The 27910-nt window shown below is 48.9% G+C and overlaps 4 protein-coding genes across 10 annotated transcripts in view; 3 read left to right on the plus strand and 1 right to left on the minus strand.

The window, feature by feature from the left end:
- Positions 1–258: 258 nt before the first annotated feature.
- On the plus strand, positions 259–8216 carry LOC133399218 (CXXC-type zinc finger protein 1-like). Of its 5 annotated transcripts, XM_061670601.1 has the most exons (15): positions 259–416; positions 491–555; positions 930–1051; positions 1348–1448; positions 1532–1647; positions 1725–1883; positions 3627–3800; positions 3872–3988; positions 4385–4641; positions 4885–5092; positions 5843–5953; positions 6032–6081; positions 6341–6437; positions 6890–7042; positions 7208–8215. In XM_061670601.1, the coding sequence occupies exons 2-15, from the start codon at positions 499–501 to the stop codon at positions 7352–7354; spliced, it is 1869 nt and encodes a 622-aa protein (XP_061526585.1). In that variant the 5' UTR covers positions 259–416; positions 491–498; the 3' UTR covers positions 7355–8215. The 5 variants fall into 5 exon arrangements, with proteins under 5 accessions (XP_061526585.1, XP_061526576.1, XP_061526567.1 ...); XM_061670592.1 differs by having other exon boundaries at positions 259–555; positions 1535–1647; positions 7208–8216; XM_061670583.1 differs by having other exon boundaries at positions 259–555.
- A 3760-nt stretch (positions 8217–11976) lies between these two features.
- cdk20 (cyclin dependent kinase 20) lies at positions 11977–19361 on the plus strand. 3 transcript variants are annotated; one of them, XM_061670667.1, is made up of 9 exons: positions 11977–12241; positions 14560–14758; positions 14824–14937; positions 17934–18122; positions 18351–18472; positions 18557–18619; positions 18735–18858; positions 18946–19101; positions 19167–19361. In XM_061670667.1, the coding sequence occupies exons 2-9, from the start codon at positions 14684–14686 to the stop codon at positions 19359–19361; spliced, it is 1038 nt and encodes a 345-aa protein (XP_061526651.1). In that variant the 5' UTR covers positions 11977–12241; positions 14560–14683. The 3 variants fall into 3 exon arrangements, with proteins under 3 accessions (XP_061526651.1, XP_061526670.1, XP_061526660.1); XM_061670686.1 differs by having other exon boundaries at positions 14676–14758; XM_061670676.1 differs by lacking the exon at positions 11977–12241 and adding an exon at positions 12267–12511.
- si:rp71-17i16.5 (phosphatidylinositol 4,5-bisphosphate 3-kinase catalytic subunit gamma isoform) overlaps positions 19316–27910 on the plus strand; it is a 32933-nt gene continuing 24338 nt past the window's right edge. The window contains exon 1 of the mRNA XM_061670654.1: positions 19316–19383. Within this exon, the coding sequence (XP_061526638.1) occupies positions 19345–19383 (39 nt within the window). The 5' untranslated portion in view covers positions 19316–19344. The remainder of the gene's footprint in view (positions 19384–27910) is intronic.
- LOC133399277 (troponin C, skeletal muscle) lies at positions 19971–24040 on the minus strand. The gene is made up of 6 exons (XM_061670712.1): positions 23968–24040; positions 23174–23225; positions 21624–21767; positions 21237–21351; positions 20561–20697; positions 19971–20458 (listed from the first exon to the last, which is right to left on the minus strand). Exons 1-6 carry the CDS (start codon positions 23968–23970, stop codon positions 20427–20429), a joined length of 483 nt encoding a protein of 160 aa, XP_061526696.1. The 5' UTR covers positions 23971–24040; the 3' UTR covers positions 19971–20426.

Below are 27910 nucleotides of genomic sequence, written 5' to 3' on the forward strand. Positions count from 1 at the left end.
TTGTCACGCAGGAAGCCCATTTTCAACACTTTCATTCGGTCAATAATTTGTAAAAAAGTAAAAAAAAAAAAAATAGCAGACCCGCGTGGGGACTGACCTCTCGTATTGAGTCGTGGAAAAAAAAGTGAAATTGACCAAAGAATGTGGACAAAGCCACAGACGCAGTTTCCGTAAGCGGAGTTGAGTTGTAGTTCTCCTTGCGACCTGCGGATGTCGCTGCCACTCCACTGGAGCACCCGCGGAAAAGAAGAAGAAAAGCGGGCGAAGATGCTGCTGCTGCTGCTGCTGTTGCTGCTGTGAGGAAGAGCAGGAGGATGCAGCGAACAAAGAGAAGGCTGTTGATACATTTTGGGGCCTAAAAAGCGTCTTCTGGCTTCCCAGCAAGTGATGGTGAGTCTCGGAAGGAAAACGACAAGGTGAATGAGGCATGGCGTCTTTGGTCTTCATTCTTCTACGCGCAGTTGTCAGCGTTCGTTCTTCTCAACATCAGGCAGCAAAATGACTCATTGGCTGTGCTCAAGGATTCACGAGGAAACAAAACTGGGGAAGCTACAAGTACTGATTCAACTTTCTTAATGAATTAAAAGGAAAGTACGGAGTCTGACAGTTGCTTCCAAGTAAAAATGTGTGTTTTTGTTTTGTTTTGCTGTCGATCGTTGTCATAATGTTTGTAAACAATAGGTGCCCGCGTACTTCCGGGTGGCAGAAAAGTCATTTGACTTTGGCTGACCTGAACAGAAAGCGATGATAAAGTTGTTGTATTTGGGATTGTGCCTCCAGAGGTTTTTGTTGTTTTCGATTTCCCTCAATCAATTCAAATGATTTCAGCGGAACCAGTGGGCGAGGAGGATGAATTGATTGGGATTTTCCAAACGAGCGCGAACAACAACATTTGAAGTTGAGGCGTTGTATGTTGGTTTGTCTCGAAGGCTGACGCGGCGTCACATCTTCATCCTGACGAGGATGAGGAAGGAAGACATGTTACCATGGAAAGACCAAGGGGGCCTGTCTACTGTGTCTGTAGGAGACCTGACATCAACTGCTTTATGATGTAATCCACTCAGCTATACCCTCAAAACACATGTAATAACACACATTTATACATGTAGCACACAGTGCAGCGTGCGTAACGCCTGTAGCACATATGTTCACAACCGTAAGCACGTGTCACACATGTAACATACGTGCATGCACGTAACTGCTCCTTCCAGTTCAAAATGGGCTCACAAGAATGGAAAGAGTCTGTATTAAAAGCAACACGTGATGCTCGCTGCTGGAGCTTGAATACATTGTTACGCGCTGTACAGCATGTTTACCTATACACCGCCTGCGTTGTCCTCCAATCAGAGGCTGCGACGGCTGCACCGAGTGGTTCCACGGCAGCTGCGTGGGCGTGTCCGAGAAGGCGGCCGTAGCCGTCCGAGAGTGGTTCTGTCCGTCCTGTCGAGGTGACCGCTCACAAACACGTCTTCTCACATCGAATATCAGTCGGCAGGCGCGCGTGTAGCATGTTAACGCTCGTCCGTCTCAGAAGGCGACCCGTCTCTGGAGATTAAGTATCGTCAGAAGAAGACAAAGGCGGCGGAGGCGGAGGAAGACGGGAGCTCGCCTCCTGAGTCCAAGAGCGACAGCAGGCGTGGCTCGCAGGTGGTTTGGCAAGTGGGAACGAAGCACGGCACGCCGTTGACAGAAGTTCATTGTCTTTTTCTGCCCGTGCCACTTAGCAAATCAAACGGTCTGCTCGCATGTGCGGTGAGTGTGAGGCCTGTTTGAGGACGCAAGACTGCGCCACCTGTGATTTTTGTAAAGACATGAAGAAGTTTGGGGGACCCAACAAAATACGCCAGAAGTGTCGACTGAGGCAGTGTCAGTTCCGCGCACGGGTGAGTGATTTTGACATTGACCCAACCGATCGCATTCTGTAGCGCATATCGACACCGAGAATACGCGTTCACACCCGGAGCACGCCTAGCAAGCAACCTGTGGCAGATAAGTCGATCCTTTGGCACACGTGGAACGCCTGCGTAACACCTGTAGGACACACGTAACACATGGCGCTCATATAGCACCTGTAGCACACGTATATAGGATTCGTATTTATATACATACCGTGTTCTTATTTTTTTGCATCGTTTTAGTTCCCCCGATTTTAATGTTTAAGATCATCAACATAAAATGCAGTTTTTAAATTGTGATTTTCAACACCGCTTATCCCGCCCGGTTAGGGTCGCGGGGCGCCGGAGCCTATCCCAGCTAAACTTCGGGCGAAAGGCGGTCGCCAGTCAGTCGCAGGGCACTTATAGACACGGACGACCATTCGCACTCACATTCACATTCACACCGTCACTGAGTGGGGAGTGAACCCACGCCGCTCGCACCCAAGTCGGGCGAGTGGACCGCTACACCGTCGTTCAAAGCTACCTGGCTTTGAATGAAAATGTAATTGCCGCCTTTGGAATTCATTAATTCGCTGTAGCTTCTCTGTCACGTACGTGGTTAGGGCGAGGGCGAGTAACACAAGGTAAGAACATGGTGGACCCAATTGCAGGGAAGCAGGGAGGCAAGGCAGGAGTGCGGGAGTCTCAAAATAATATTTAATCTTAGAAAAGGGAAAACTGAACAAAGTCCTACAACAGATACCAATCAAATCCAAGTAACAAAGAAACACTCGAATATCTAAAACTGGAAACAAACTATGACCTGTGAGTAAGACGTGGAATAGATGGGGAAAATGACACCTGACAATGACATACCGCAATGATAAAGACAACTGACGACTATGACACGGCAAAGACGTGTGACGACGACAATGAACTGAAAGAAACCAGGGAACTAAATACAAACAGATAGACGAGACGACGAGGAACACCTGGACAAGACACGAGTGGCTGGAGAGAGGTGATTGGTCGACACAAAGCAGACGAGAACAGGTGGACACGACAACTTAATGAGCACACGACAAACATGCAACACAGGAAAACATGGAACAAAACTAAACACAACCCAAACCAAAACACAGACCGTGACATTCTCACATTTTTGGGACAGCTGAGTTCATTTTCACAGACCACACCCAAGCCTGATGACCCGTTCAATCAAGAAATCACTTTAGAAATAAATAGACTACGACTCACTAAATAGAACCTGCCCAGCCCAAAGGTCGAAAAAAGCTGCAAACAAATTCCACGATTCAAAGAAATTCAAGAACCGATGAGAAATTGCGCACTTCACATCTATCAAGGGTTACAAAGACATTTCTAATGCTTTAGGACTCCAGCGAACCATGGTGAGAGCCATTATCCACACGTGGAAAAAACACGGACCAGTAATGAACCTTCCCAGGAGTGGCCGGCCTACAAATATTCGTTACCCCAAGAGCACAGCGACAACGTATCCAGGAGCTCACAATGGAATCCAGGACAAAATCGGATATTTACATTTGTTTGATGATCTTCAACATTCAAGTTGCAAAAAATTAAGAGCGAAGGGGGTGCACACTTTTTTACTGCACTGTATGTAACACTTTTAGTACACATATAACGTAACAGCTGGAGCACAGCTGTGTCTGTTTTTAGTGAAAATAAGCAGCGTTGCATTGGATGAGACATGTTCCTGGTCTGATGCAGAGGATGCTTCGCGTGAAAGAAGAGGAGATGAGTCGACGCTCTGCGAAGGGACGGCGGGACCTCTACAGGAACGATGGCGGGCATTTTACAGAGGACGAAGATGAGGAAGAGGTGTTCAGTGAAAGTGAGCTGGAGCTCTACCAGCAGTACAAAGCCGCCGGATTCAGCGACCTGGTCAGTGGATAGTCTGGGGGCCGATCGGTTGCCACTGGCGCCGATTCCTCTGATGAGCCTCTCTGTCGCAGCTGTGGCACAGTGAGGAGGAGGAGGAGGAGGAGGAGGAGGAAGAAGAGGAGTCGCTGAGAAAGAAGGCGGTGAAGGTGAAACACGTGAAAAGACGAGAGAAGAAGCCAGAGAAGAAGGTGAGTACCACTACCATAATTTAACACCTGTAACACACGTGACACTATTAGCGCACATTGGTAGCACACATGGGAACACCTGCAGCGTACAGTATTAGCACATACACACCTGTAGCACACATGAAACACCTGTCGCAAGCATGAAACACCTGTAGCACACACGTTTACACATGTGACACACGTAACACTTGGGCCATACATTCACAGCTGTGACACAAATTCACCTGCAGCACACGTCACACCTGTATCATGCGTGAAACACCTGGAGAACATATTCACACGTGTCACACAAATGAACTCCTGTAGCACATATGACCCCCGTGTCATGCATGAAACACCTGTGGCGCACAAGTTGACACCAGTTCCACACGTAACTGACAATGTCCTCATCCACAGAAATCACTCTCCACCCCCAAAGCGGAGGTGCGACGTCACAAGGTGAAGGAGCGACACAGGGGACGCGTGCGGCACAGCGAAAGAGGAGGAGGAGGAGGAGGAGGAGGAGGAGGAGGAGGAGGAGGAGGTGGAGGAGAGGGCGAGGCTAAGGAGCTTGGCGGTACTCTGCACCAGTGTCTCGGGCCAGGCTGCATCCAAGCGGCCAGGACCTCCTCCAAGTACTGTTCCGACGACTGCGGCATGAAGCTTGCGGCCAAGTGAGTCTCACCCCGCATGCGCCTGTGTATTACACACACACTTGCGGCACAACTTATTTACACACACACGTACCACCTATAAAGCACCAAAGTACTGCAGAACTTAGAATTGATAACAATGGAGGTGTACAATTCCGATGGAACCTATACGTTGGAACCCGTTCTCGATTCCCACTCCTACGTGCGCGCGGTTACATCCAAACAATCACTAGCAGGCGGCGACATGACATTTGGCGTTCACAGCCGCATCTACGAGATCGTCCCTCAGAGGATCCAGCAGTGGCAGCAGAGCCCCTGCGTCGCCGAGGAGATGGGGCGGAGACAGCTGGAGCGGATCAGGAAGGAGCAGCAGGCCGCTCGGCTGCGCCTCACCCTGATGGAGAAGCGCTTCCACGAGTTGGAAGGCATCATCGCCAACTCGAAACTTCACCAGGTGCAACACGACGAGGAGGTACACGAAATTCCAAATAACTACGGAATGCAACATCTGCAGAAATTGCATGCGAAGAGCTGACGTTGGGGAATTCATCCAAGTGTTCAAATGTAGTAAGTGAGACTTTGAATCTGGCGAGAAATGTGAAAAAAGAGGTACAGTAAATATGTAACAGAGCTTTTACATGTTTTTAATTTCTTTGTGAAAATGGGGGAATTTGGGGAATGCGATAAAACGTTCAGAAGTGTCTCGATTGAGCTGAAAACGATGATGCTGGAATGGTTCGACTTGGTCATGAAACCGAAAAGGGGGAGGTCGGTATGGATGGGAAGTACTTGTCGTAAGCAAGCGTTCCGTCCGGAACGTAATGATAAAACTGCGCGAATATTGGGAATGGGACGAAGAGTTCCGAAATGAAGGGGCTGAACATTATGATGTTGGAATGGTTTGAATCGCTCAAGAAATGTAGAAGGAGGAGGTCAGCATGTCAAATATTTCCTCTTCTTGTGGAAATGTGTCAATTTGGAGAATGTGAATAGTAGTTCCCAAGATGTCTTGAACAGTTTGCAGTTGGAATGGTGGAAATCAGTCGAGGAACGTGCAAGGAATATGTCAATCTGTCTCCATTGCTGGGGGAATTGAGTCCCGGAAAATGGGAACTATTCGCGCGTTGACGCGGGGGGCGCGTGTCGTCGTGAGCAGGCCTTAAAGCATTTACGAAATAATACAATCTTTCACGCTTGTGTGTGTTTGTTTGTTTGTCCACAGGCCAACGAAGGTGACGGCGACGACACGGACCTTCAAATCTTCTGCGTGTCCTGCAGCCATCCGGTCAACCCCAAGGTGGCGCTGAGACACATGGAGAGGTGCTACGCCAAGGTCAGTGTGATCCGCTACCTGTCTCCAACTCAGGTCAATTTCTCTGCCTCTGACCACGGTTCACCTTTGCCCTAACAGTACGAAAGTCAGACTTCCTTCGGATCCATGTACCCCACGCGGATCGAAGGGTGAGCACTCCCGTCCGTCCGTCCGTCTACCTATCTGCCCGTCTGTCTAAGTAGCACGCGTGTAACGACATACTTGACAGCTGCAGGACATGCGCGACACATGTAACACCTGTAATATACAGATTCCCAGCTGTAGCACATATGTGGCGCACACGCGTTTGTTGAGCGAAAGCCAGCGAGTTTGCCGTAGTACGCGGCGTGCTCTTCGTCTCATACCTTTTTCTTTCTGTTTGTCTCGTCTGCCTGTCGTACGCCACAGAGCGACGCGCCTCTTCTGCGACGTCTACAACCCTCACAGCAAAACCTACTGCAAGCGGCTACAGGTGTTGTGTCCGGAACATTCCAGAGATCCGAAGGTTTGACTCTCTTCTTTGCGGCCGAGGTGGCCGAGACCGCACTTGCGTGTTCTTAGGCCGCCTGCTGGGTTAGCGCTAAGGCTACGTGTGGGCGATATTGCCTTCAAATAAAATTCACACAAATCCGATTACCCATTTTTACTAACTTGGTCGCACATACCTCGGGTCAAAAGTGTCCAACGTGGATAGATGACTGCTTGTGTAACGTATAATCGTGCACAAAAAAGTCACTCAAGATAGCGACAAAACAGCTATAAGTTGTCAACGCTGACCGTGCTTTTGTAAACTAGCTCCTCTCTGTTCGCGGCCGCGTAGTTAGTGTAAGACGTGCACATCAGCAGGGACGCGACACGCTGTGACTGACGGAAGCCGCCTATAAAACATGGTGCTGACGAACCAAATTGGAGAGTTCAAGGGGTAGCAGTGATGTTGTTTGCGCGCATGTCGTCCAGGTGGCAGCCGACGAGGTGTGCGGCTGCCCTCTGGTCAAAGACGTTTTCGAGCCCACCGGCGAGTTCTGTCGGGTCTCCAAGAGGAAGTGCAACAAACACTACTGCTGGGAGAAGCTCCGCCGCGCCGAGGTGGACCTGGAGAGAGTCCGAGTGGTATGTGAAGTCCTCTTGGCGTGCATGGAAAATGAACAGTATGCAAAAGTTAAGAAAGGCGAAAGGAGTTGAATCAGGACCTCGACTTTTACCAGTCCGCGTTTCTTCTTAAGTACAGAGCGTGTGTACTTTTGCCATCTGTGCTAACGCCCGCTGTGTCGCCAGTGGTACAAACTGGACGAGCTGTTTGAGCAGGAGAGGAACCTGCGGGCCGCCATGACCAACCGGGCGGGTTTGCTGGCTCTCATGCTGCACCAAACCATCCAGCACGATCCGGTGACCACCGACCTGCGCTCCGCCAAAGACCGCTAGACGCACGCGCAGCTTTTGTCTTCGCCGGCACACGACAAAGAACGCCTCGGAACACGGTTCAGTTTCAAGTCATACGCTACGATTGTGACAATTTTAAAGTTTACATTTGACCACCATGTCATTTGGTAGCAGTGTGAGAATGCATTCCTTTTCTATTTTTGTATTTTCATCGTCTTGTTGTTTCTTTCCATGTTGTTTTTAATGAGGCTGCGAAAGGGGTGGAAAATTGCCGGTAAATTCCAATGGGAAGTTAAGTTTTGGAATTGCAATTTTGGAAATGAGAAGCATCAAAATAAACAAGCAGACATAATACAATCGAGAAGCGTGACATTTCGACAGATGGGTTTTGTCAAGTTTTAAATCCGAATCATCCTTATTTGCCAAGTATGTCCAAAAAACACACAAGGAATTTGCCTCCGGCAGTCGCAGCCGCTCGAGTACGACGACGGACGGTCAATCGACAGACAAACACTTTGGAGACGTGACAGCAACACATTGGTTTTGTTTCACAATAGGCAACCTTCAATTTGGTAAATTCCTGGTTTATTTCTGTTTCTTCCCATAATGTGTAACAATGCCAGCTTTGAAAAAGCTTTGATTTGACATCCCTACTTGTAATCCAAGTGTGACATTAAAAGCCTTTCTTGTATTCCTAAAAAACAGATTCATTTTCTGAGGAGGAGCTTGATGACGCACTCGCTGAAATCTTTTCAGGTTCAACAACACGGTTCGGAATGTATCACGAAAATATTCTCTGTGGTTAATAAAAAGCTTACTTCCTCTTTGTCATTATTGGAGCGTGATGCCCTGGAACAATCATCAGAATCAGAATCAGAATCAGAATCATCTTGATTTGCCAAGTATGTCCAAAACACACAAGGAATTTGTCTCCGGTCGTCGGAGCCGCTCGAGTACGACAGACAGTGTCAATTTACAGAACACTTCGGAGGCAAAGACATAACGAATAATCGCTTGTCTACAATATACGATCGAGATCGGTGGTTTTCAAACTTTGTACGCCTAAAAATAGTAAGCCCGAGTGTTCATCGTTGAGTATTACGAAGGAAAATGCAAACGACAAGGTGCCTTTAAAGCATCGTTGCTTTGCCAATTTGAAGGGAAATCATGACAGTTTAGAGTTTTTAATATTGAGGAAATCAATGAATTAGTTCATGAGATACATGAATGGAACATAAATACGTTTGAATGAAAATGAATGCTAAATTAATGCGACAAACAAAATAGTTCTCGTTTTAGAATAAAACAGGAATTCATGCTCCTTTTGAATGCAACGTACAGCGCTGTAAAAAAAGGAAAGAAAAATAAAACACACTGAACCTTTTTTAAATTTGTTTTAAAGGACTTTCTGCTAATAACTTCCGTCGTTGACAATATTTATATTTGGAATTTGGGAGTTATGTTGTCAATAATTTGTAAAAAAAAAAAAAAAAAAAGCGTTCTTTCAATACAAACAGTCAAAATCAGAGTCCATCCATCCATTTTCTACCGCTTATCTGAGGTCGGGTCGCGGGGGCAGCAACTTTAGCGGGGACGCCCAGACTTCCCTCTCCCCGGCCACTTCATCCAGCTCTTCCGGGGGGATCCCGAGGCGTTCCCGGGCCGGCCGAAGGACGTAGTCTCTCTAGCGTGTCCTGGGTCGTCCACGGGGTCTCCTCCCGGCGGGACGTGCCCGGAACGCCTCGCCGGGGAGGCGTCCGGTAGGCATCCGAATCAGATGCCCCCGCCACCTCCTCTGGCTCCTCTCGATGTGGAGGAGCAACGGCTCGACTCTGAGATCCTCCCGGATCGCCCTATCTCTAAGGGTGAGCCCGGACACCCTGCGGAGGAAACTCATTTCGGCCGCTCGTATCCGGGATCTCGTTCTTTCGGTCACGACCCGCAGCTCGTGACCATAGGTGAGGGTAGGAACGTAGATCCACCTGTAAATCGAGAGCTTCGCCTTTCGGCTTAGCTCCTTCATTACCACAACGGACCGATAAAAAGTCCGCATCGCTGCAGACGCCGCACCGATGCGCCTGTCGATCTCCCGTTCCGTTCTTCCCTCACTCGTGAACAAGACCCCGAGATACTTGAACTCCTCCACTTGGGGCGGGATCTCATCCCCGACCCGGAGAGGGTACGCCACCCTTTTCCGACCGAGGACCACGGTCTCAGATTCGGAGGTGCCCATTCTCATCCCGGCCGCTTCGCACTCGGCTGCGAACCGCTCCAGTGAGAGTTGGAGGTCACGGCTTGATGAAGCCAACAGAACCACATCGTCTGCAAAAAGCAGAGATGCAATACTGAGGCCACCAAACCGGACCCCCTCTACGCCTCGGCTGCGCTTAGAAATTCTGTCCATAAAAGTTATGAACAGAATCGGTGAGAAAGGGCAGCCTTGGCGGAGTCCAACCCTCACCGGGAACGAATCCGACTTACTGCCGGCAATGCGGACCAAACTCTGACTTCGGTCATATAGGAACCGAACAGCCCGTATCAGGGGGTTCGGTACCCCGTACACGGTCGAACGCCTTCTCCAAGGGCAAACACCCATGCACCCTCGAGGACCCTGCCGAGGGTGTAGAGCTGGTCCACTGTTCCACGGCCAGGACGAAAACCACACTGCTCCTCCTGCATCTGAGATTCGACTTCCCGACGGACCCTCCTCTCCAACACCCCTGAATAGACCTTACCAGGGAGGCTGAGGAGTGTGATCCCCCTGTAGTTGGACCACCACCCCAGTCTGCCAATCCAGAGGCACTGTCCCCGATGTCCATGCGATGTTGCAGAGGCGTGTCAACCAGGACAGCCCCACAACATCCAGACTCTTTAGGAACTCCGGGCGAATCTCATCCACCCCCGCGGCCTTGACACCGAGGAGCTTTTTAACCACCTCGGTGACCTCAACCCCAGAGATAGGAGAGCCCGCCTCAGAGAACCCAGACTCTGCTTCCTCTTGGGAAGGCGTGTCAGTGGAATTGAGGAGGTCTTCGAAGTATTCTCCCCACCGGCTCACAACGTCCCGAGTCGAGGTCAGTCAGCAGCGCCCCATCCCCACTATACACAATGTTGATGGTGGACTGCTTCCCCCTCCTGAGACGCCGGATGGTGGACCAGACTTTCCTCGAAGCCACCCGGAAATTGTTCTCCATGGCCTCACCGAACTCCTCCCACGCCCGGGTTTTTGCCTCAGCGACCACCGAAGCTGCATTCCGCTTGGCCAGCCGGTACCCATCAGCTGCCTCAGGAGTCCCACAGGCCAGAAAAGCCCGATAGGACTCCTTCTTCAGCTTGACGGCATCCTTCAACGGGTTCGGGGATTGCCGGCACGACAGGCACCGACAACCTTACGGCCACACAGCTCCGGTCGGCCGCCTCAGCAATGGAGGCGCGGAACACGGTCCGCTCGGACTCGATGTCCCCCGCCTCCCCCAAGATGTGGGTGAAGTTCTGCCAGAGGTGGGAGTCGAAACTCCTTCTGACAGGGGATTCCGCCAGACGTTCCCAGCAGACCCTCACAATACGTTTGGGCCCGCCACGTCGGACCGGCATCTTCCCCCACCGTCGGAGCCAACTCACCACCAGGTGGTGATCGGTCGACAGCTCCGCCCCTCTCTTCACCCGAGTGTCCGAGACATGCGGCCGCAAGTCCGATGACACGACCGCAAAGTCGATCGTCGAACTGCGACCTAGGGTGTCCTGGTGCCAAGTGCACGTGTGGACACCCTTCTGCTTGAACATGGTGTTCGTTATGGACAATCCGTGGTGAGCACGGAAGTCCAATAACAGAACACCACTTGGGTTCTGATCGGGGGGGGGCCGTTCCTCCCAATCACGCCCTTCCAGGTCTCACGGTCATTGCCCACGTGAGCATTGAAGTCCCCCAGCAGAACGATGGAGTCCCCAGCCGGAGCGCTCTCCAGCACCCCCTCCAAGGACCCCAAAAAGGGTGGGGACTCTGAACTGCTGTTTGGTGCATCGGCCGAGGGTCAGATCGCCCAGGTCCCCGCCTTTGGCCACCGCCCAGCTCGCACTGCACCTGAGCCCTATGGCCCCTCCCACAGGTGGTGAGCCCATGGGAAGGGAGACCCACGTTACCCTTTCGGACTGTGCCCGGCCGGGCCCCACGGGTGCAGGCCCGGCCACCAGGCGCTCGCCTTCGAGCCAGACCTCCGGGCCTGCCTCCAGAGGGTGACCCCGGTGACCCGCGTCCGGGCAAGGGATAACAGTCCATAGTTTGTTGTCCTCATAAGGGGTCTTTGAGCCGTGCTTTGTCTGGTCCCTCACCGAGGACCTGTTTGCCATGGGCGACCCTACCACCTACCAGGGGCATAAAGCCCCAGACAACTGGGACACTGGGACACACAAACCCCTCCACCACGATAAGGTGATGGCTCAAGGAGAGGCAAAATCAGAGTCACTGATCCTTTTACTTTTTAAATTATATGTATATTAATGATATAATTTTTCATCAATTTTCCAGAGCTGTATATTACAGGTTTCTTAATGATGCAAATGCCTGTGTGGGCCTGATGAAAAATAAAGCGACCCGTATTGCCCCCATCCACTAGGCGGCGAAATAACAATATTCTCTTTGGGCATGTCAAAACTAAACGAAGAAGAACCAGCGTATACTGGAAACGTGTCGATAAACAAATCGGTTCGAGGTCATAATTCCATTTATTTCAAGCCTTTCCGACTGGTTAAGATGTTTAACACCAAACAAACGCGAGCCGCTCGAATGTTTGCGATAGTTAAATAAGAGTAATTGCTTCACAATGTTTGGAACCACCGTGTTTTGCTGAGCGAGCTTGGCAAGCTAACAGGTTACCGAGGCAACGAGAGTCCACCGTGACGCGACGTCTGGAGCTTTTCTGCCCTCTAAAGGTATTTCTTTGTCAGTTTTCTGAATTTTCCCTCATTCCCCAAAGACTATATAGTGATTTCTATAGCGTAGACTTTATAAATCACAATGCAGCCCGATGGGGGCACAAGCCAGTGCGGCGGACAGGAGGAGCTTCCAGAAGACTGGACCACTGCGGCCAAGGTGATCAGAGAGGCAGGCAGGAGAGTACATGGTGTATCTTCTGGCAGGAAAGGAGAGAGGGAGACTTGGTGGTGGAACCTCACAGTACAGGAAATCATACAAGGAAAAAGGTTAGCTAAGAAGAAGTGGGACACTGAGAGGACCGAGGAGAGGCGAAAGGAATACATTGAGGTGCGACACAGGACAAAGGTAGAGGTGGCAAAGGCAAAACAAGAGGCATATGATGACATGTATGGCAGGTTGGACACTAAAGAAGGAGAAAAGGATCTATACAGGCTGGCCAGACAGAGGGATGGAGATGGGAAGGGTGTGCAGCAGGTTAGGGTGATTAAGGAAAGAGATGGAAATATGTTGACTGGTGCCAGCAGTGTGCTAGAGAGATGGAAAGAATACTTCGAGGAGTTGATGAATGAGGAAAATGAGAGGGGAGGGAGAGTAGAAGAGGCAAGTGTGGTGGACCAGGAAGTGGAGATGATTAGTAAGGGGGAAATTAGGAAGGCAGTAAAGAGGATGAAAAATGGAAAGGCAGTTGGTCCTGATGGCATTCCTGTGGAGGTATGGAAGCATCTAGGAGAGGAGGCTGTGGAGTTTTTGACCAGCTTGTTCAATAGAATTTTGTGTGCTGGTGCCCATTTTTAAGAACAAGGGTGATGTGCAGAGCTGTGGGAGCTATAGAGGAATAAAGTCGATGAGCCACACAATGACGTTATGGGAAAGAGTCGTGGAGGCTAGACTCAGGACAGAAGTGAGTATTTGCGAGCAACAGTATGGTTTCATACCTAGAAAGAGTACCACAGATGCATTATTTGCCTTGAGGATGTGGATGGAAAAGTACAGAGAAGGTCAGAAGGAGCTACATTGTGTCTTTGTAGATCTAGAGAAAGCCAATGACAGAGTACCCAGAGAGGAACTGTGGTACTGCATGCGGAAGTCTGGAGTGGCAGAGAAGTATGTGAGAAGAATACAGGACATGTACGAGGGCAGCAGAACAGCGGTGAGGTGTGCTGTAGGTGTGACAGACGAATTTAAGGTGGAGGTGGGACTGCATCAGGGAACAGCCCTGAGCCCCTTCTTGTTTGCAGTGGTGGTGGATAGGCTGACAGATGAGGTTAGACTGGAATCCCCGTGGACCGTGATGTTTGCAGATGACGTGATCTGCAGTGAAAGCAGGGAGCAGGTGGAGGAACAGTTAGAAAGATGGAGGCGTGCACTGGAAAGAAGAGGAATGAAGATTAGCCAAAGTAAGACAGGATATATGTGCATGAATGAGAGGGGTGGTGGGGGAAGAGTGAGGCTACAAGGAGGAGAGATAGCGAGGGTGGAGGACTTGAAATACTCGGGGTCAACCGTCCAGAGCAATGGCGAGTGTGGTCAGGAAGTGAGGAAACGGGTCCAAGCGGGTCGGAACGGGTGGAGGAAGGTGTCGGGTGTGTTATGTGACAGAAGAGTCTCTGCTCGGATGAAGGGCAAAGTTTAGAAGACAGTGGTGAGGCCGGCCATGATGGACGGATTAGAGACAGTGGCACTGAAGAGAAAACAGGAAGCAGAGCCGGAGGTGGCGGAAATGAAGATGTTGAGGTTCGCTCTCGGAGTGACCGGGTTGGATCAAATTAGAAATGAGCTCATCAGAGGGACGGCCGAGGTTCGATGTTTTGGAGAGAAAGCTAGAGAGAGCAGACGTGGATGGTTTGGTCTCCTCCAGAGGAGAAATGTTGAGTATATTGGTAGAAGGGTGATGAAGATGGAGCTGCCAGGCAAGAGAGCGAGAGGAAGACCAAAGAGAAGGTTGATGGACGTCATGAGGGAAGACATGATGGCAGTTGGTGTTGGAGAGGAGGATGCAGGAGGTAGGCTTACATGGATAATCAGAAAAGTATGGGAACAACGAAAGAAGATCGTTGTTCCCATACTTTTCTGATACATTGAAGGATACATTGAGGGCACTCATAATAAGGGATACCTTACGCTCACTGCACATTTCAACAGCACTACAAACTAACTAAATAGTGCACTACATAGTCGGCAGGGAGTGATTTTTAACATAGCCTTCCTCTTCTTCTGCTTCTTCAAATAAATATATTTGTGAATATTTAAATGAGCTTGAGAAATTCCCCGGTGATGGTGCAGTGTTAATTTCTGTTCATTTTTATTTCTCCAGTGACAAAAGTTATCTGAACACACTGTCCATATGGAGGAGGTCTAGAAGCTAGACGATCCTCAACAATTAATTTAACTCCTCCAGTCTCATGAAGTTGGTCCATAAAATGACGGCAGGTGACTAAATGGAGCAGTACAGCATTCTGGGTCGCATCGGGGAAGGAGCTCACGGCATCGTGTTCAAGGCCAAACACGTGGAGGTGATGTCAACAGAAGACTTCGCTTACTCGCTAAAACGTTAATATAACAAAACAATGTCAAGCAGACGGGAGAAACGGTGGCGCTGAAGAAGGTGGCTCTCAGGCGTTTGGAGGACGCCATTCCCAACCAGGCCCTGCGGGAGATCAAGGCCCTGCAGGAGATTGAGGACAACCAGCATGTGAGTCAAACTCACTCATACATGGTTCTCTTGGCTATTTGCAAACTGAGCAAAGCAAACTCTTTTTCTGTAAGGTATTTACAGTGGGTACGCAAAGTATTCAGAGCCCCTTAAATGTTTCCACTTTTTGATATTGCAGCCATTTGCTAAAATCATTTAAGTTATTTTTTTTTTCCACATTAATGTCCACACAGCACCCCATATTGACAGGGGCAAAAAACAGAATTGTTGAAATGTTTGCATATTTATTAAAAAAGAAAAAGTGAAATGTCACACAGCCATAAGTATTCAGACTCTTTGCTCAGTATTTAGTCAAGCACCCTTTTGAGCTAATACGGCCATGAGTCTTTTTGGGAAAGTTTTTCCCACCTGGATTTGGGGATCCTCTGCCATTCCTCCTCGCTGATCCTCTCCAGTTCTGTCAGGTTGGATGGTGAACGTTGGTGGGCAGCCATTTTCAGGTCTTTCCAGAGATGCTCAATTGGGTTGAAGTCAGGGCTCTGGCCGGGCCATTCAAGAACAGTCACGGAGTTGTTCTGAAGTCACTCCTTCGGTATTTTAGCTGTGTGCTTAGGGTCATTGTCTTGTTGGAAGGTGAACCTGCAGCTGAAAAACACCGCACAGCATGATGCTGCCAGCACCATGCTTCACTGTTGGGACATGCCACTTAAAATTAAGGCCAACAATTTCTATCTTGGTCTCATCAGACCAGAGAATCTTATTTCTCACCATCTTGGAGTCCTTCAGGTGTTTTTTTTTTTTTTTTTTTTTTTTTAAAGCAAACTCCATGCAGTCTTTCATGTGTGTTGCACCGAGGAGAGGCTTCCGTCGGGCCACTCTGCCATTAAGCCCCGAATGGTGGAGGGCTGCAGGGATGGTTGACTTTCTAGAACTTCCTCCAATCTCCTGACTGCATCTCTGGAGCTCAGCCACAGTGATCTTTGGGTTCTTTTTCACCTCTGTCACCAAGGCTCTTCTCCCCCGATTGCTCAGTTTGGCCGGACGGACGGCCAGCTCTTGGAAGGTTAATGATCGTCCCAAACGTCTTCTATTTCAGGATCAGGGAGGCAACTGTGCTCTTAGAAACCTTAAGTTACGCAGACATTTTTTTTGTAACCTTGGCCAGATCTGTGCCTTGCCACAATTCTGTCTCTGAGATCTTCAGGCAGTTCCTTTGACCTCGTGACTCTCATTTGCTCCGACATGCACTGTGAGCTGTAAGGTCGTCTATAGACAGGGGTGTGGCTTTCCTATTCAAGTCCCATCAGTATCATCAAACACAGCTGGACTCCAACGAAGGTGGAGAACCATCTCAAGGAGGGTCATCAGAAGAAATGAACAGCACCCGAGTTCAGTATTTGAGTGTCACAGCAAAGGGTCTGAATACTTATGGCTGTGTGATATTTCACTTTTTTTAATAAATCAGCTTTTGCTTTTTTTTGGTCAACAATTCGTTTTTTGTCTGTCAATATGGGGTGCTGTGTGTACATTAATGAGGAAAAACATGAACTTAAATGATTTTAACAAATGGCTGCAATATAACAAAGAGTGAAAACTTTAAGGGGGTCTGCAAACTTTCCGTACCCACTGTACAAGCATTGTTTGTTCTTTCATATTTTCTTTTTTTGTAAAACATTTATTTAGCTAAAATACAAATACAGGAAAACTGTGCAATATTTAAAGATCTGCAAATACTGTAATTAAATATCTAGGGTTGCAAAATTCTGGGAATTTTCAGAGTTGGAAACTTTCAATGGGAATTAACCAGAATTTATTCCCAGGAATAAACCAACAATATACCAAGTTGACGGTTGACTCTTCATAGGGAACCTAAATGCAGCGAAGTCCCTCTATTCGTGGGGGATAAGGACCGAGCTCTGCCGCAGATAGCAACGTTGGGATAGGGATTCCTAAATGGGATTGTAATTGCATAGAGATGCCACACGATGGAAGGAAAGCACGTCAAACAGAAAGGGATGCTCCCGCAGCAACACATGTATCTAGCATGTGCACAATCATGAAGCCATGTTACATCAATGACGATTCAGTAGTTCAATTCATGAATTCCTCTTCCGTTCCGCTTCTCCTCACGAGGGTCGCGGGCGTACCGGAGCCCATCCCGGCTATCTCCGGGCGAGAGGCGGGGTACGCCCTGAACCGGTCGCCAGCCGATCGCAGGGCACATAGAAACAAACGACCATTCGCACTCACATCCACACCTACGGGCAATTTAGAGTCCTCAGTCAACCTAGCACGCATGTTTTTGGGAGGCGGGAGGAAACCGGAGTGCCCGGAGAAAAGCCACGCAGGCACGGGGAGAACATGCAAGCTCCACACGGGCGAAGCCGGGATTTGAACCCCGGTCCTCAGAACTGGGAGGCGGATGTGCTAACCAGTCGTCCACCGTGCCGCCCAGTAGTTAAATTGTTCAACACAAACAAACCACCGTCACAGGAGGCTCAAGAATAGTATGAGGTAGCATACTAGCCTCGCCCGAACTGCTGTGACATCACACGTGCAAACATGGGCCTCTGGCTTATAGCCCAAAGAATGTCTTCCACCATATATCTCAGCCAGGTGAATTTGTTTTTGGGGAAATCGGAAAAGATCAGGAAAAAAGTGAAAGCTCTATTATAACACTTTTTGACTGCCTGTAATTATCTGCGCTCACAACTCTCTCCCACCTTGAAAAATACTGGTTCAGTTTTTTCTATTTAGTTATTATATATTCGAGAAAAAACGAAAACAGTATGTACGGTTGTTTGACGTATTTTTTCTTCTGAGAAATCAGACAAAATCAACGATATTTCTGTTTGAAAATCCACCAAATCTGGAAATCTGGCATTCGCGGCTCGGTTTCAGGAACGACGTCCAACTGTTTCTTACGCAGCGCCGCCCTGCAGTTCAAGATGACACCCGACTCGTTCCGATAACACTTTTCATGATGTCACACCGGCCGCCTCCAAATGTTCTACGCTCGCAATCCAACTCCTCAGGTGGTGAGGCTGAAGGACGTCTTCCCGCACGGCACCGGCTTTGTCCTGGTCTTTGACTTCATGCTGTCTGACCTCTCTGAGGTCATCCGCAACTCCCGGCGACCTCTGACCCCGGTGCAGGTCAAAGGTTACATGCTGATGCTTCTGAAGGGTGTGGCCTTCCTGCATCAGAACAACATCATGCACCGGGTGAGCACCGTCTGCGGTCAAGTAGGACCGGACGATATGGCCTTCAAATTTGTGTCGATAAAATCCCATCTCCAAATTTAAGTTAGTTTTTAGTGTAAGCCACAAAAAATATTGTTTAAAAGAATAGAAAAATAAACTCAACTCGATCAAATAGATTGATGGTCCAGTCCTACTCTCAATTGACGGTCTGCTGTGCTCCACAATAAAGCGCTTCCGGTCTGCCCTCAGGACCTGAAGCCCGCCAACCTTCTCATCAGCTCATCGGGACACTTGAAGATTGCCGATTTTGGTCTGGCTCGCCTCCTCAGCCGGCAAGAGGAGCGACTCTACAGCCACCAAGTGGCCACAAGGTGGCGCCCTCTCCGACCCAGCGGCTTCAAACGTCACACCTTTCTTTTTTTCGACATAATCATATCATTCGTGCGCGTGTCCAGGTGGTATCGTGCTCCTGAGTTGCTGTATGGGGCCAGGAAGTATGACGAGGGCGTCGACCTGTGGTAAGGAAACCGTCCGCGGTTGGATTTGCACTGCATGCTTGAAGAGACGCGTTCGTTTTTTGACGATTTTCAGTTTGAAGTGTCACAATTGGAACGTGGAAAAAAATCGTTGCAGGGCAGTCGGTTGCATTTTCGGGGAGCTGCTGAACTCGTCCCCTCTGTTTCCTGGTGAGAACGACATCGAGCAGCTGTGTTGTGTCCTCCGGGTGCTCGGGACACCCACGTGTGACACCTGGCCTGTGAGAGACACACACACACACACACACACACACACACACACACACTATGCAAGGTAAATGTCATAAGGCTCCTCCATGTCATTTCAGGAGATGGCAGAGTTGCCCGATTACAATAAAATCACCTTCAAGGAGAACCCCGCCATCCCATTAGAGGAGATCGTTCCCGACTCCTGCCCCCACGCCATCAGCCTGCTCTACAACTTCCTGGTTTACCCATCCAAGCGGCGATGCCCCGCCCGGCAGGTGAGAGAGGAGCGAGCTATTGTCCATCAGACCGCAGATGGATTAACTCGCCGGCGGCCTTGCAGGCTCTCCTCCATCCGTACTTCTTCTGCTCGCCTCTTCCCGCCCACCGCTCGGAGCTGCCCATCCCTCAGAGGGGCGGCGGGCACCGCCTCCACCCGCGGCCGCAGGCGGCGCCTGCCGACTTCTCGGCGGACGCGCCCCTGAGCGACAGCCTGGTACAGCCCGCGCTGCTGCGGGGACATGCCTCTTGCCTGTGATTGGTCCAACCACGTGGATGATGTAAGCTCAGTTAAGCTGCAAATACACTGTACGATTTTAAAAAGAAATGTTGGTTTTAAATGTGACATATTATGGAAAAATGACTTCTTAATGTATTGTATCCAAATAATTGTGTTTCCGGGGTGCCTGCTTACACATCAGGTGTGAAAGTAAACAACCAATGAAATGTTTAGTTCTCTGCCCATTTCCTAAAACGTGTCCGTGAGCGGGCCCTTCTCAACATCAACCCTCTGTGATGTCACAGTGGGACCGATTAACATAATAACCGCCCCCACTCCGAGTTTCTTAGCCAATCACCCGATAGCTATGCTGGAAGAAGTTCCAGAGCAAAAGAACCGCTTTAAAGCAGCCAAAGCACTCGAAGAACTGGGAGGTAAACTGGCCAATGTGTCGCATTGCTTTGGTGTGTGCAACACTGATCATATGTAAAATACTGTATGTATTTGGAAAGAACTCAATTGAATTTCACATTTGTGTCACTTACGGTGTGTTGTTAAAAAAAAAAAAAAAAGGGGGCGAAAAGAAGAAACAACATTATTTTATTGATATTCCTCAAAAAAAAAAAAAAACATTTTACAGATCGTTCATATGACCGACTACAAGTGAGCATGTTGTCAGTTCATTTATTCTCTATTTCTCTACTCAATCAGGTAACTTCTTTGTACAGTGACGTGGTGTTCGATGAATTGGTCTAAGTACTGGGTTGCTTTTCTACATCTAGAGTAGAGCTGGAAGAAAACGAGGTGGTTGGGGGTTCTTACTGGGCTGTGGTCCGTGAAAGGGAACAGCCGCAGTCGTCCTTTTCAGACTTCATCTCGATACGGCGTCCGTGAGCTGTCTGGATGCGCTAAAGAGTTGAGCCCGTCCAACCAAGAAAGACCCCCGTCCTCCTCTTCTCTTCAGGGTGCAAAATCTTTCGGTTTAGGGTGACTGAGGACGGAGACTGAATTGATCCTGGGTGAACAGCGTGAGGGGCTCAGATAAATTCGACTGCGGGGGGATTCACATGGGTGAAGGAGGAACGTCCATGAGCATGTCTGCTTTTACTGCACATTCTCCATCATCTTGAGGAATTCTGGTGAGCACAAGACAAACCGCGGAAGTCAAGAAGTGCCAGAAATCCTCGGTAGCGCTAACGGCTGCGAACGGTGCGTCTCTGTCGTCGTTGCGCACGTACCGTCAAAGTCCAGCATGCCGTCGCCGTTCTTGTCGCCGTCCTTCATCAGCTCATCGATCTCCTCCTCCGTGATGGGCTCACCGGTGCTGCGGATGATCAGGGAGAATTCCTCTTTGTCGATGTAGCCGTCAGCGTTCCTGTGCAAAGACGCATTATTTGTTCATAAATGCATACCTACGAATACCAGTGTTGGGAAGTAATGAAGTACAAATACTTAGTTACTATATGTTAGGGCTGGGGGGGGGGGGGGGGAACTTGGCAACTTAAAAAAAAAATGGTCGACACAAATTCTGCCTCAAAGCTCCGCCGGGACCAAAAAACAATAAAAAGTTCTGTCCGGAACCATGTTTACGCCGCCGGAACCAATGTTTGACCTGGACATTTATTGCAGACGGACGCAGTTTTGAGCCACTCATAAACGTTGCCGAAAACAAAAGAGGAGCGTTTGTAAGTGATTTTGAAGACACTCTTAGATGTGATAAGTAGGAGTGAGCTGAATGGTATTTGGTGTTTTTGGACCCAAAACGGTGATCGCGATTGCTCACCATTTAGCATCTCAAACGATGCACACCAAAATTATGCTGTGCACTCAGTACCAACGTATGCAGTTTAGGATTGAAGTCCATCCCTCATAAATGAGAATGAAAGAAGCGGCTGCGTCACGGTGCGCTCGTACTTGTCAAAAACACGGAAGCACTCCGCCAACTCTTCCTCGCTCTTGCCGGCCTGGTCCTCCTTGAGCAGCCTCACCATCATGACCAAGAACTCCTCGAAGTCGATGGTACCGCTGCCTGCGAGAAAGGGACATCCTCCGTTATTGGACTGGCGAGGTTGAGTCAAACCGAAGGCTCTCTCGTCGAAAGAGTGCATTGAGGTCAGATTGCTTTGAAACTAGCCGGTTGACATTCAAATGTGCTTTTCTATCTCGCGCCAGTGGAACGGTTCCCTTCTAGATCTATGCGTTCTTTCAAATATCATTATTTGACAGCAGAGTATTTTCTTTTTTCAGTAGCAAATGATGGGCACAGGTTCTTGTTTCATTCCAGCGCTTCTCTTCGCTCACCGTCCTCGTCCACCTCCTCGATGATCTCATCCAGCTCCTCCCTCGTTGGGTTTTGTCCCAACATCCTCATCACGGTGCCCAACTCCTTGGTGCTGATATCACCGCCACCGTCGGTGTCGAACATGTCGAAGGCGGCCTTGAACTCTAGAGAGCGAGCGAGACAGTTTGCAACTTGAAATCATTTCAGTTGTTCAATTCAAAAAGTCAAACTTTTATATTATATGGATTCATTCAATAATACGTTCTCATTTCTTGAGATGGTGACTTTCAGTCACAAGCATCAACATTTTACACACACACACACACACACATATATAGAGAGACTTTGTGAAATATTTCACTCTTAAAGATTTCTTACAAAGAGTCTTTGTAAGAAGATCTAGAAATCTAAACAGTATATTCATTTCACTTTTGATACCGAACTCTTGAAAAGCTTTCCACGGTTGAGCCGCACCGATAATGTCTAAAATCGACTCTCGGGAAGATTTCAGAAGGCTTTGATTTTGAAACTACTGCTAACTGATGAACCGATCCATCTAAAATTGTCATTTAAAAATGATCATCATATGTGTGGACGATGCAGGTCACATAGTATTTCAACTTCCTGGTGTGGTCCACTGACTGACAGTCTGACTATCTTATTCGCATTTTTCGACCCCTTCCCCTGCGTATTCGCGGGGAAAAACAAATTGGGAATTGTAAACATTTTTTCATGCCAATTATAATCAGTGGCAATTATACGCGTGTTTCCACTATTCGCTGTCAAATAGCGGGCGTCCGCTCCGCTATATATATATATATATATATTGACAAATATTTTTGAGTGATTTCCTTAAAATAAGAATAATCTTTCTGGTGCGGCACGGTGGCAAATCCCGGCCCCTCCTGTGTGGAGTTTGCATGTTCTCCCCATGCCCGCTTGGGTGGCTTTTCTCCGGGCACTCCGGTTTCCTCCCGCATTCCCAAAACATGCATGCTACGTTCATTGACGACTCTAAATTGCCCGTAGGTGTGAATGTGAGCTGGTTAGAGCGTCTGCCTCACAGTTCAATCCCCGGCCCCGCCTGTGTGGAGTTCGCATGTTGTCCCCGTGCCTGCGTGGGTTTTCTCCGGGCACTCCGGTTTCCTCCCACATCCCAAAAACATGCGTGGTAGGTTCATTGACAACTCTAAATTGCCCATAGGTGTGGATATGAGTGCGAATGGTTGTTTGTTTGTATGTGCCCCGCGATTGGCTGGCAACCGGTTCGGGGCGTACCCCGCCTCCTGCCCGATGACAGCTGGGATGGGCTCCGGCACGCCCGCGACCCGCGTGAGGAGAAGCGGCTCAGAAGATGGATGGATGGATGGATCTTTCTGGTGCTGTTTTAGGAGTCATATCTGAAGCTTGGATCTGGCGCTCTGACTGTCCTTTCTGTTATATGCGTGCGTCAAAGGCTTAGGGAAATTAAAATCTGGGCAGGAATTTCTGCCTAACGACAAGCGGTGGCATTAACTTGTGAGGTGCCCGAGAACTCAATACGAAGCGTTTGAAGTGTTATCATGCTTACCAGCCAGCATTTCATCGCTCAGGTAGGAGCGGGCCTCTTGCTGCGCGTCAGTCTGCAAGCAAACATTGTCACTTTTATCAACGTTTTTTTCTTTTGTCATTGACTCAGTGTTTGATTTTGCATGTCGACTGTTTCAATTGGATGAAATGTGAGGAAAAATGCCGAAATGTTCATATATACAGTTATGCTCAAATCCGTTCTTTCTCCAATGGCCTCCCATCTTTCAGGGAGCGGCGGCAGCGTCTTAAAAAGGCTCGTTGTGGAGCTCGCTGTAAATTAGCTCGGCTATTTCCGGCTCAACACGTTAGGCTCGGCCGCATATGGCTTGCAGACATCCAATCCTTGGGAATTTGTCACTTAAGCGGAATCCGTACCTGAGCAGCTGCGGCCCCCCCTGCGCCGTTCCAGCCAGCCCCCCCCCCGCCTCCAAACCCAGTTTGAAAAACCTTGTCATGATTCAACATGCGTCCACAAGTTGGCTCAAATGTGACAAGCTGAGGATGTAATGGGTTAGTGGAGTTTGTAATCATTAGCTCAAACATTAAAACGAGGCAAGACAGTTTTAGAAGCGAAGGAACAGTATTTGGTAAATTAAGCTTGAGTCAAATTGGGTCGAACAATGTGAAAAGTCACGTGATGCGATCATTTTATGGGGTTAAAATGTTGCATTTTGAAGTAGGAAGTATTTTTTATCTACTGTATTTCAGACATGCCTGTTTAATTTTAGCCAAACGTTATGACCGCCATGCCCTCCTGGCTGCTCGACAGGTCCGTTTTGGAACTGTGTCTCTTACCATGATTGTGGATTAGCTTCCCCCCCTTAGATATCCAAGGAAAAAAAAGCCCCAAAGGAGTGGTCAATCCGCGTGCACCCCAACCGAGAGACTAGACGGCAAGTCAGGCTTCAGACGCACTTTAAACTGAATGGCCAGGCCCCGCCCCCCCAGCTCTTACGGGTCTCCAGATATAGTCTCCTGAACTTTTAGGGTTCTTGGTTGAACCGAGGCGAGCCAATCGCGCTTCGGAGGGGAATGCGTCTTGAGGTGGAAGGGCTTGCGAACAGGAACCTTTGAGCTGTGGGTGAATGGATAGTGAGCGGAAAATGCAAAGTGATTGGGATGACGTGATGAGGCGAAGCGTGAGAGGCTAAAATAGGACTCTATGACTGAAATATGAAGAAGTCAAACTTTGGTTCCTCCGGGGACCCTTACCCAAAGCGCATATCATGTATTGCCATCACCAGCGATGCCGTAACAGGACGGGCAACCCAGGCAATTAGCTCGGGCCCTAAGGGCCGGCTGACGTTTGCTCATATCAATGACGAAACAATAGACACCGCAACAACGGCATGTTAGAAGGCCACGCCGTATCTTCTGATGACTGAAAAACAACTACTAGTGGGCCAGAGAGATGGCTGATATTGATAATGGTCCATATCGATGACACAACCGGAAACCGCGTAGACGTCAGGATTCGGGAATCTCCCTAACGGGGCCCTCTTCTCGCAGGCTTGTTTGTTTTAAGCAGCCTTTGTTTATGTCAATTACTATATTGAATGGGTTTCTGGGTCGGCCTCCGCGGTCCCGCTTGACTGGGGCACCCGGTGGGTCAATAACATTCACATGATAAACAACAAACATATATGGATGAAGCCAACAAATGAGGTGCCTGCGCATTTTCATCATTTTACAGTGACAATAAAAAGTGACCCTGTTTTGGGTGCAGACCTTCAGCTTGGAAAACCGGTTTGGAATGAGCCTTCGGAAACAGTTTGACGCCGGCACGAATAAGGTTTAAGGTAGGTTATGGGTTCGGTGATGATTATGTTTCAATCGGGGGATGAAACCTAAGACCAGTAGAAGAATGCATCGGGGGTAGCGGTCCCAACCTGTGTATGCCAAGCCTCTCTGCAAAACGCAACCCCAACCCCAATTACTCATCTTCAACTGCGCCCTGAATAGTAAGGAGGGAAGGGGGTAGAAAGGCTCGCAGACCAAGTCTGGTGGTCCTTATATGGCGGGCAGGATCTGACGGGTGGGCGAACGGGACTACATACTCCCAAGGAAGACTTTTGGTTTCAGAAGGGACGGCGAATCATCTCATTTGCGTTAACTACGTGCAAAAGTCCACCATTACGTTTGTTGGTCATCGTATAGTGTACAGCACAAGTGTCAGACCGAATGGCTAGCTAGTTTGATGCAGTGTTTAAGCCTAGTTTGGCTAACGATTGTGAGCCAAAGGGTGTGCAGGTGTGTATGGCTTAAGGTCTGGTGCCTTCCTAAAAACAGTCAGAAATGAATTCATCTCGGGCTGTTATGCCCGGAGCTAACACATCACAGCATATAGCGATCCCATCGTGCCCATAGTGGCTGTGAGCAGTAGAGTGATGACATTTTTAATGGCATTGCAACGTTCTGATCAGGGGCTGCAGTGGGGACGGAAAGTATTCAGACCCCCTTACATCTTTCACTCTTTGTTGTATTGCAGCCATTTGTTAAAATCATTTTAGTTCATTTTTTTCCTCATTAATGTAAACACAGCACCCCATATTGTCAGAAAAAATGGAATTGTTGAAATATTGGCAGATTTATTCAAAAAGAAAAAGTGAAATATCACACAGCCATAAGTCTTCAGACCCTTTGCTGTGACACTCAAATACTGAACTCGGGTGCTGTCCATTTCTTCTGATGACCATCCTTGAGATGGTTCTCCACCTTCATTGGAGTGCAGCTGTGTTTGATGGGACTTGAATAGGAAAGCCACACCCCTGTCTATCGAAGACCTTACAGCTCACAGTGCATGTCAGAGCAAATGAGAATCACGGAGGTCAAAGGAACTGCCTGAAGAGAATTGTGGCAAGGCACAGATCTGGCCAAGGTTACAAAAACATTTCTGCTGCACTTAAGGTCCCTAAGAGCACAGAGGCCTCCATAATCCTGAAATGGAAGACGTTTGGGACGACCATAACCCTTCGTAGAGCTGGCCATCTGGCCAAACTGAGCAATCAGGAGAAGAGCCTTGGTGAGAGAGGTCAAGAAGAACCCAAAGATCATTGCGGCTGAGCTCCAGAGAAGCAGTCGGGAGATGGGAGAAAGTTCTAGAAAGTCAACCATCACGGCAGCCCTCCACCAGTCGGGGCTTTATGGCAGAGTGGCCCGACGGAAGCCTCTCCTCGGTGCGAGACACATGAAAGCCCGCGTGGAGTTTGCTCAAAAACACCTGAAGGACTCCGAGATGGTGAGAAATAAGATTCTCGGGTCTGATGAGAGCATGATAGAACTTTTTAGCCTCAATTCTAAGCGGCATGTGTGGAGAAAACCGGTCACTGCTCATCACCTGTCCAACACAGTCCCAACAGTGAAGCACGGTGGTGGCAGCATCACGCTGCGGGGGTGTTTTTCAGCTGCAGGGACAGGACGACTGGATGCAATCGAAGAAAAGATGAATACGGCCAAGTACAGGGATATCCTGGACCAAAACCTTCTCCGGAGTGCTCAGAACCGAAGACTGGGCCGGAGGTTGACATTCAAAAAAGACAATGACCCTAAGCACGCAGCTAAAATAACGAAGGAGTGGCTTCAGAACAACTCCGTGACTGTTCTTGAATGGCCCGGCCAGAGCCCTGACTTCAACCCAATTGAGCATCTCTGGAAAGACCTGAAAATGGCTGCCCACCAACGTTCACCATCCAACCTGACAGAACTGGAGAGGATCTGCGAGGAGGAATGGCAGAGGATCCCCCAATCCAGGTGGGAAAAGCTTTCCCAAAAAGACTCATGGCTCTATTAGCGCAATTAGCGCTTCTACTAAATACCGAGCAAAGGGCCCGAATACTTGCGGCTGTGCGATATTTCAGTTTTTCTTTTTTAATAAACATGCAAACATTTCAGAATCAGAATCATCTTTATTTGCCAAGTATGTCCAAAACACACAAGGAATTTGTCTCCGGTAGTTGGAGCCGCTCTAGTACAACAAACAGTCAATTTACAGAACACTTTGGGGACATAAAGACATTGACAAAAAACAATTGCAGAGTCCTCTAGCACTTAGAGCAGTTCGAACGACTAATATTGCGATAGTCCGGTGCAATGACCATTGTGCAAAGGGCGCTGAGACTTCAAGGAGTGGATGCGGTTTAAAGTGACGAGTAGTGCGATCATCTGGGACAATGTCGGTTGTGCAAATGTTACAGATACTCCTCAATCGGTGTGCAAATGGAGCAGATGCTACTCTGGCATGAGTGGCCAGTATATGCAAATAGTGCAGCCATGGCGAGACAACTACAGTGAGTGCACGAGTAACACATAATTGGCCCCACAGAAATGTGACAACGAACTAAAGTCAAAAAATTGCCAGCTTATTGTAATGGAATTATAGGTTAGGTGTTTAAGAAGTTGATCGCAAGAGGGAAGAACCTGTTGGAATGTCTACTAGTTCTAGTTTGCGTCGATCGGTAGCGCCTACCCGAGGGAAGGAGCCGGAAGAGCCGGTGACCAGGATGTGGAGGGTCCGAGAGGATTTTGCACGCTCTTGTCTTAGGTCTGGCAGCATGAAAGTCTTCAAGGGCGGGTAGGGGGTTACCGACAATCCTTTCAGAAGTTTTGATTGTCCGTCGCAGTCGGAGTTTGTCCTTTTTTGTAGCGGCGCCAAACCAGACCGTGATGGAAGAACACGGGACCGATTCGATGACCGCTGTGTAGAACTGTCTCAGCGGCTCCGGTGGCAGGCCGTGCTTTC

Source organism: Phycodurus eques, chromosome 1 (assembly GCF_024500275.1).
Source record: "Phycodurus eques isolate BA_2022a chromosome 1, UOR_Pequ_1.1, whole genome shotgun sequence".
Taxonomy (NCBI): domain Eukaryota; kingdom Metazoa; phylum Chordata; class Actinopteri; order Syngnathiformes; family Syngnathidae; genus Phycodurus; species Phycodurus eques.

What these genes read in the sequence shown, in the direction of transcription:
- cdk20 (XM_061670667.1), top strand. Translation starts at nt 14,684, where the DNA reads ATGGAGCAGTACAGCATTCTGGGTCGCATCGGGGAAGGAGCTCACGGC. An exon ending in GACGAGGGCGTCGACCTGTG is followed by an intron (nt 18,620 to 18,734) that starts GTAAGGAAACCG and finishes AAATCGTTGCAG; the next exon opens with GGCAGTCGGTTGCATTTTCG. An exon ending in GGCGATGCCCCGCCCGGCAG is followed by an intron (nt 19,102 to 19,166) that starts GTGAGAGAGGAG and finishes GCGGCCTTGCAG; the next exon opens with GCTCTCCTCCATCCGTACTT.
- LOC133399277 (XM_061670712.1), bottom strand. An exon ending in CGAGGAGGTGGACGAGGACG is followed by an intron (nt 21,352 to 21,623) that starts GTGAGCGAAGAG and finishes CCTTTCTCGCAG; the next exon opens with GCAGCGGTACCATCGACTTC. An exon ending in TGCTTCCGTGTTTTTGACAA is followed by an intron (nt 20,698 to 21,236) that starts GTACGAGCGCAC and finishes GTCTTTGCACAG; the next exon opens with GAACGCTGACGGCTACATCG.
- LOC133399218 (XM_061670583.1), top strand. Translation starts at nt 421, where the DNA reads ATGAGGCATGGCGTCTTTGGTCTTCATTCTTCTACGCGCAGTTGTCAG. An exon ending in AACATTCCAGAGATCCGAAG is followed by an intron (nt 6,438 to 6,889) that starts GTTTGACTCTCT and finishes CATGTCGTCCAG; the next exon opens with GTGGCAGCCGACGAGGTGTG. An exon ending in ACCTGGAGAGAGTCCGAGTG is followed by an intron (nt 7,043 to 7,207) that starts GTATGTGAAGTC and finishes CTGTGTCGCCAG; the next exon opens with TGGTACAAACTGGACGAGCT.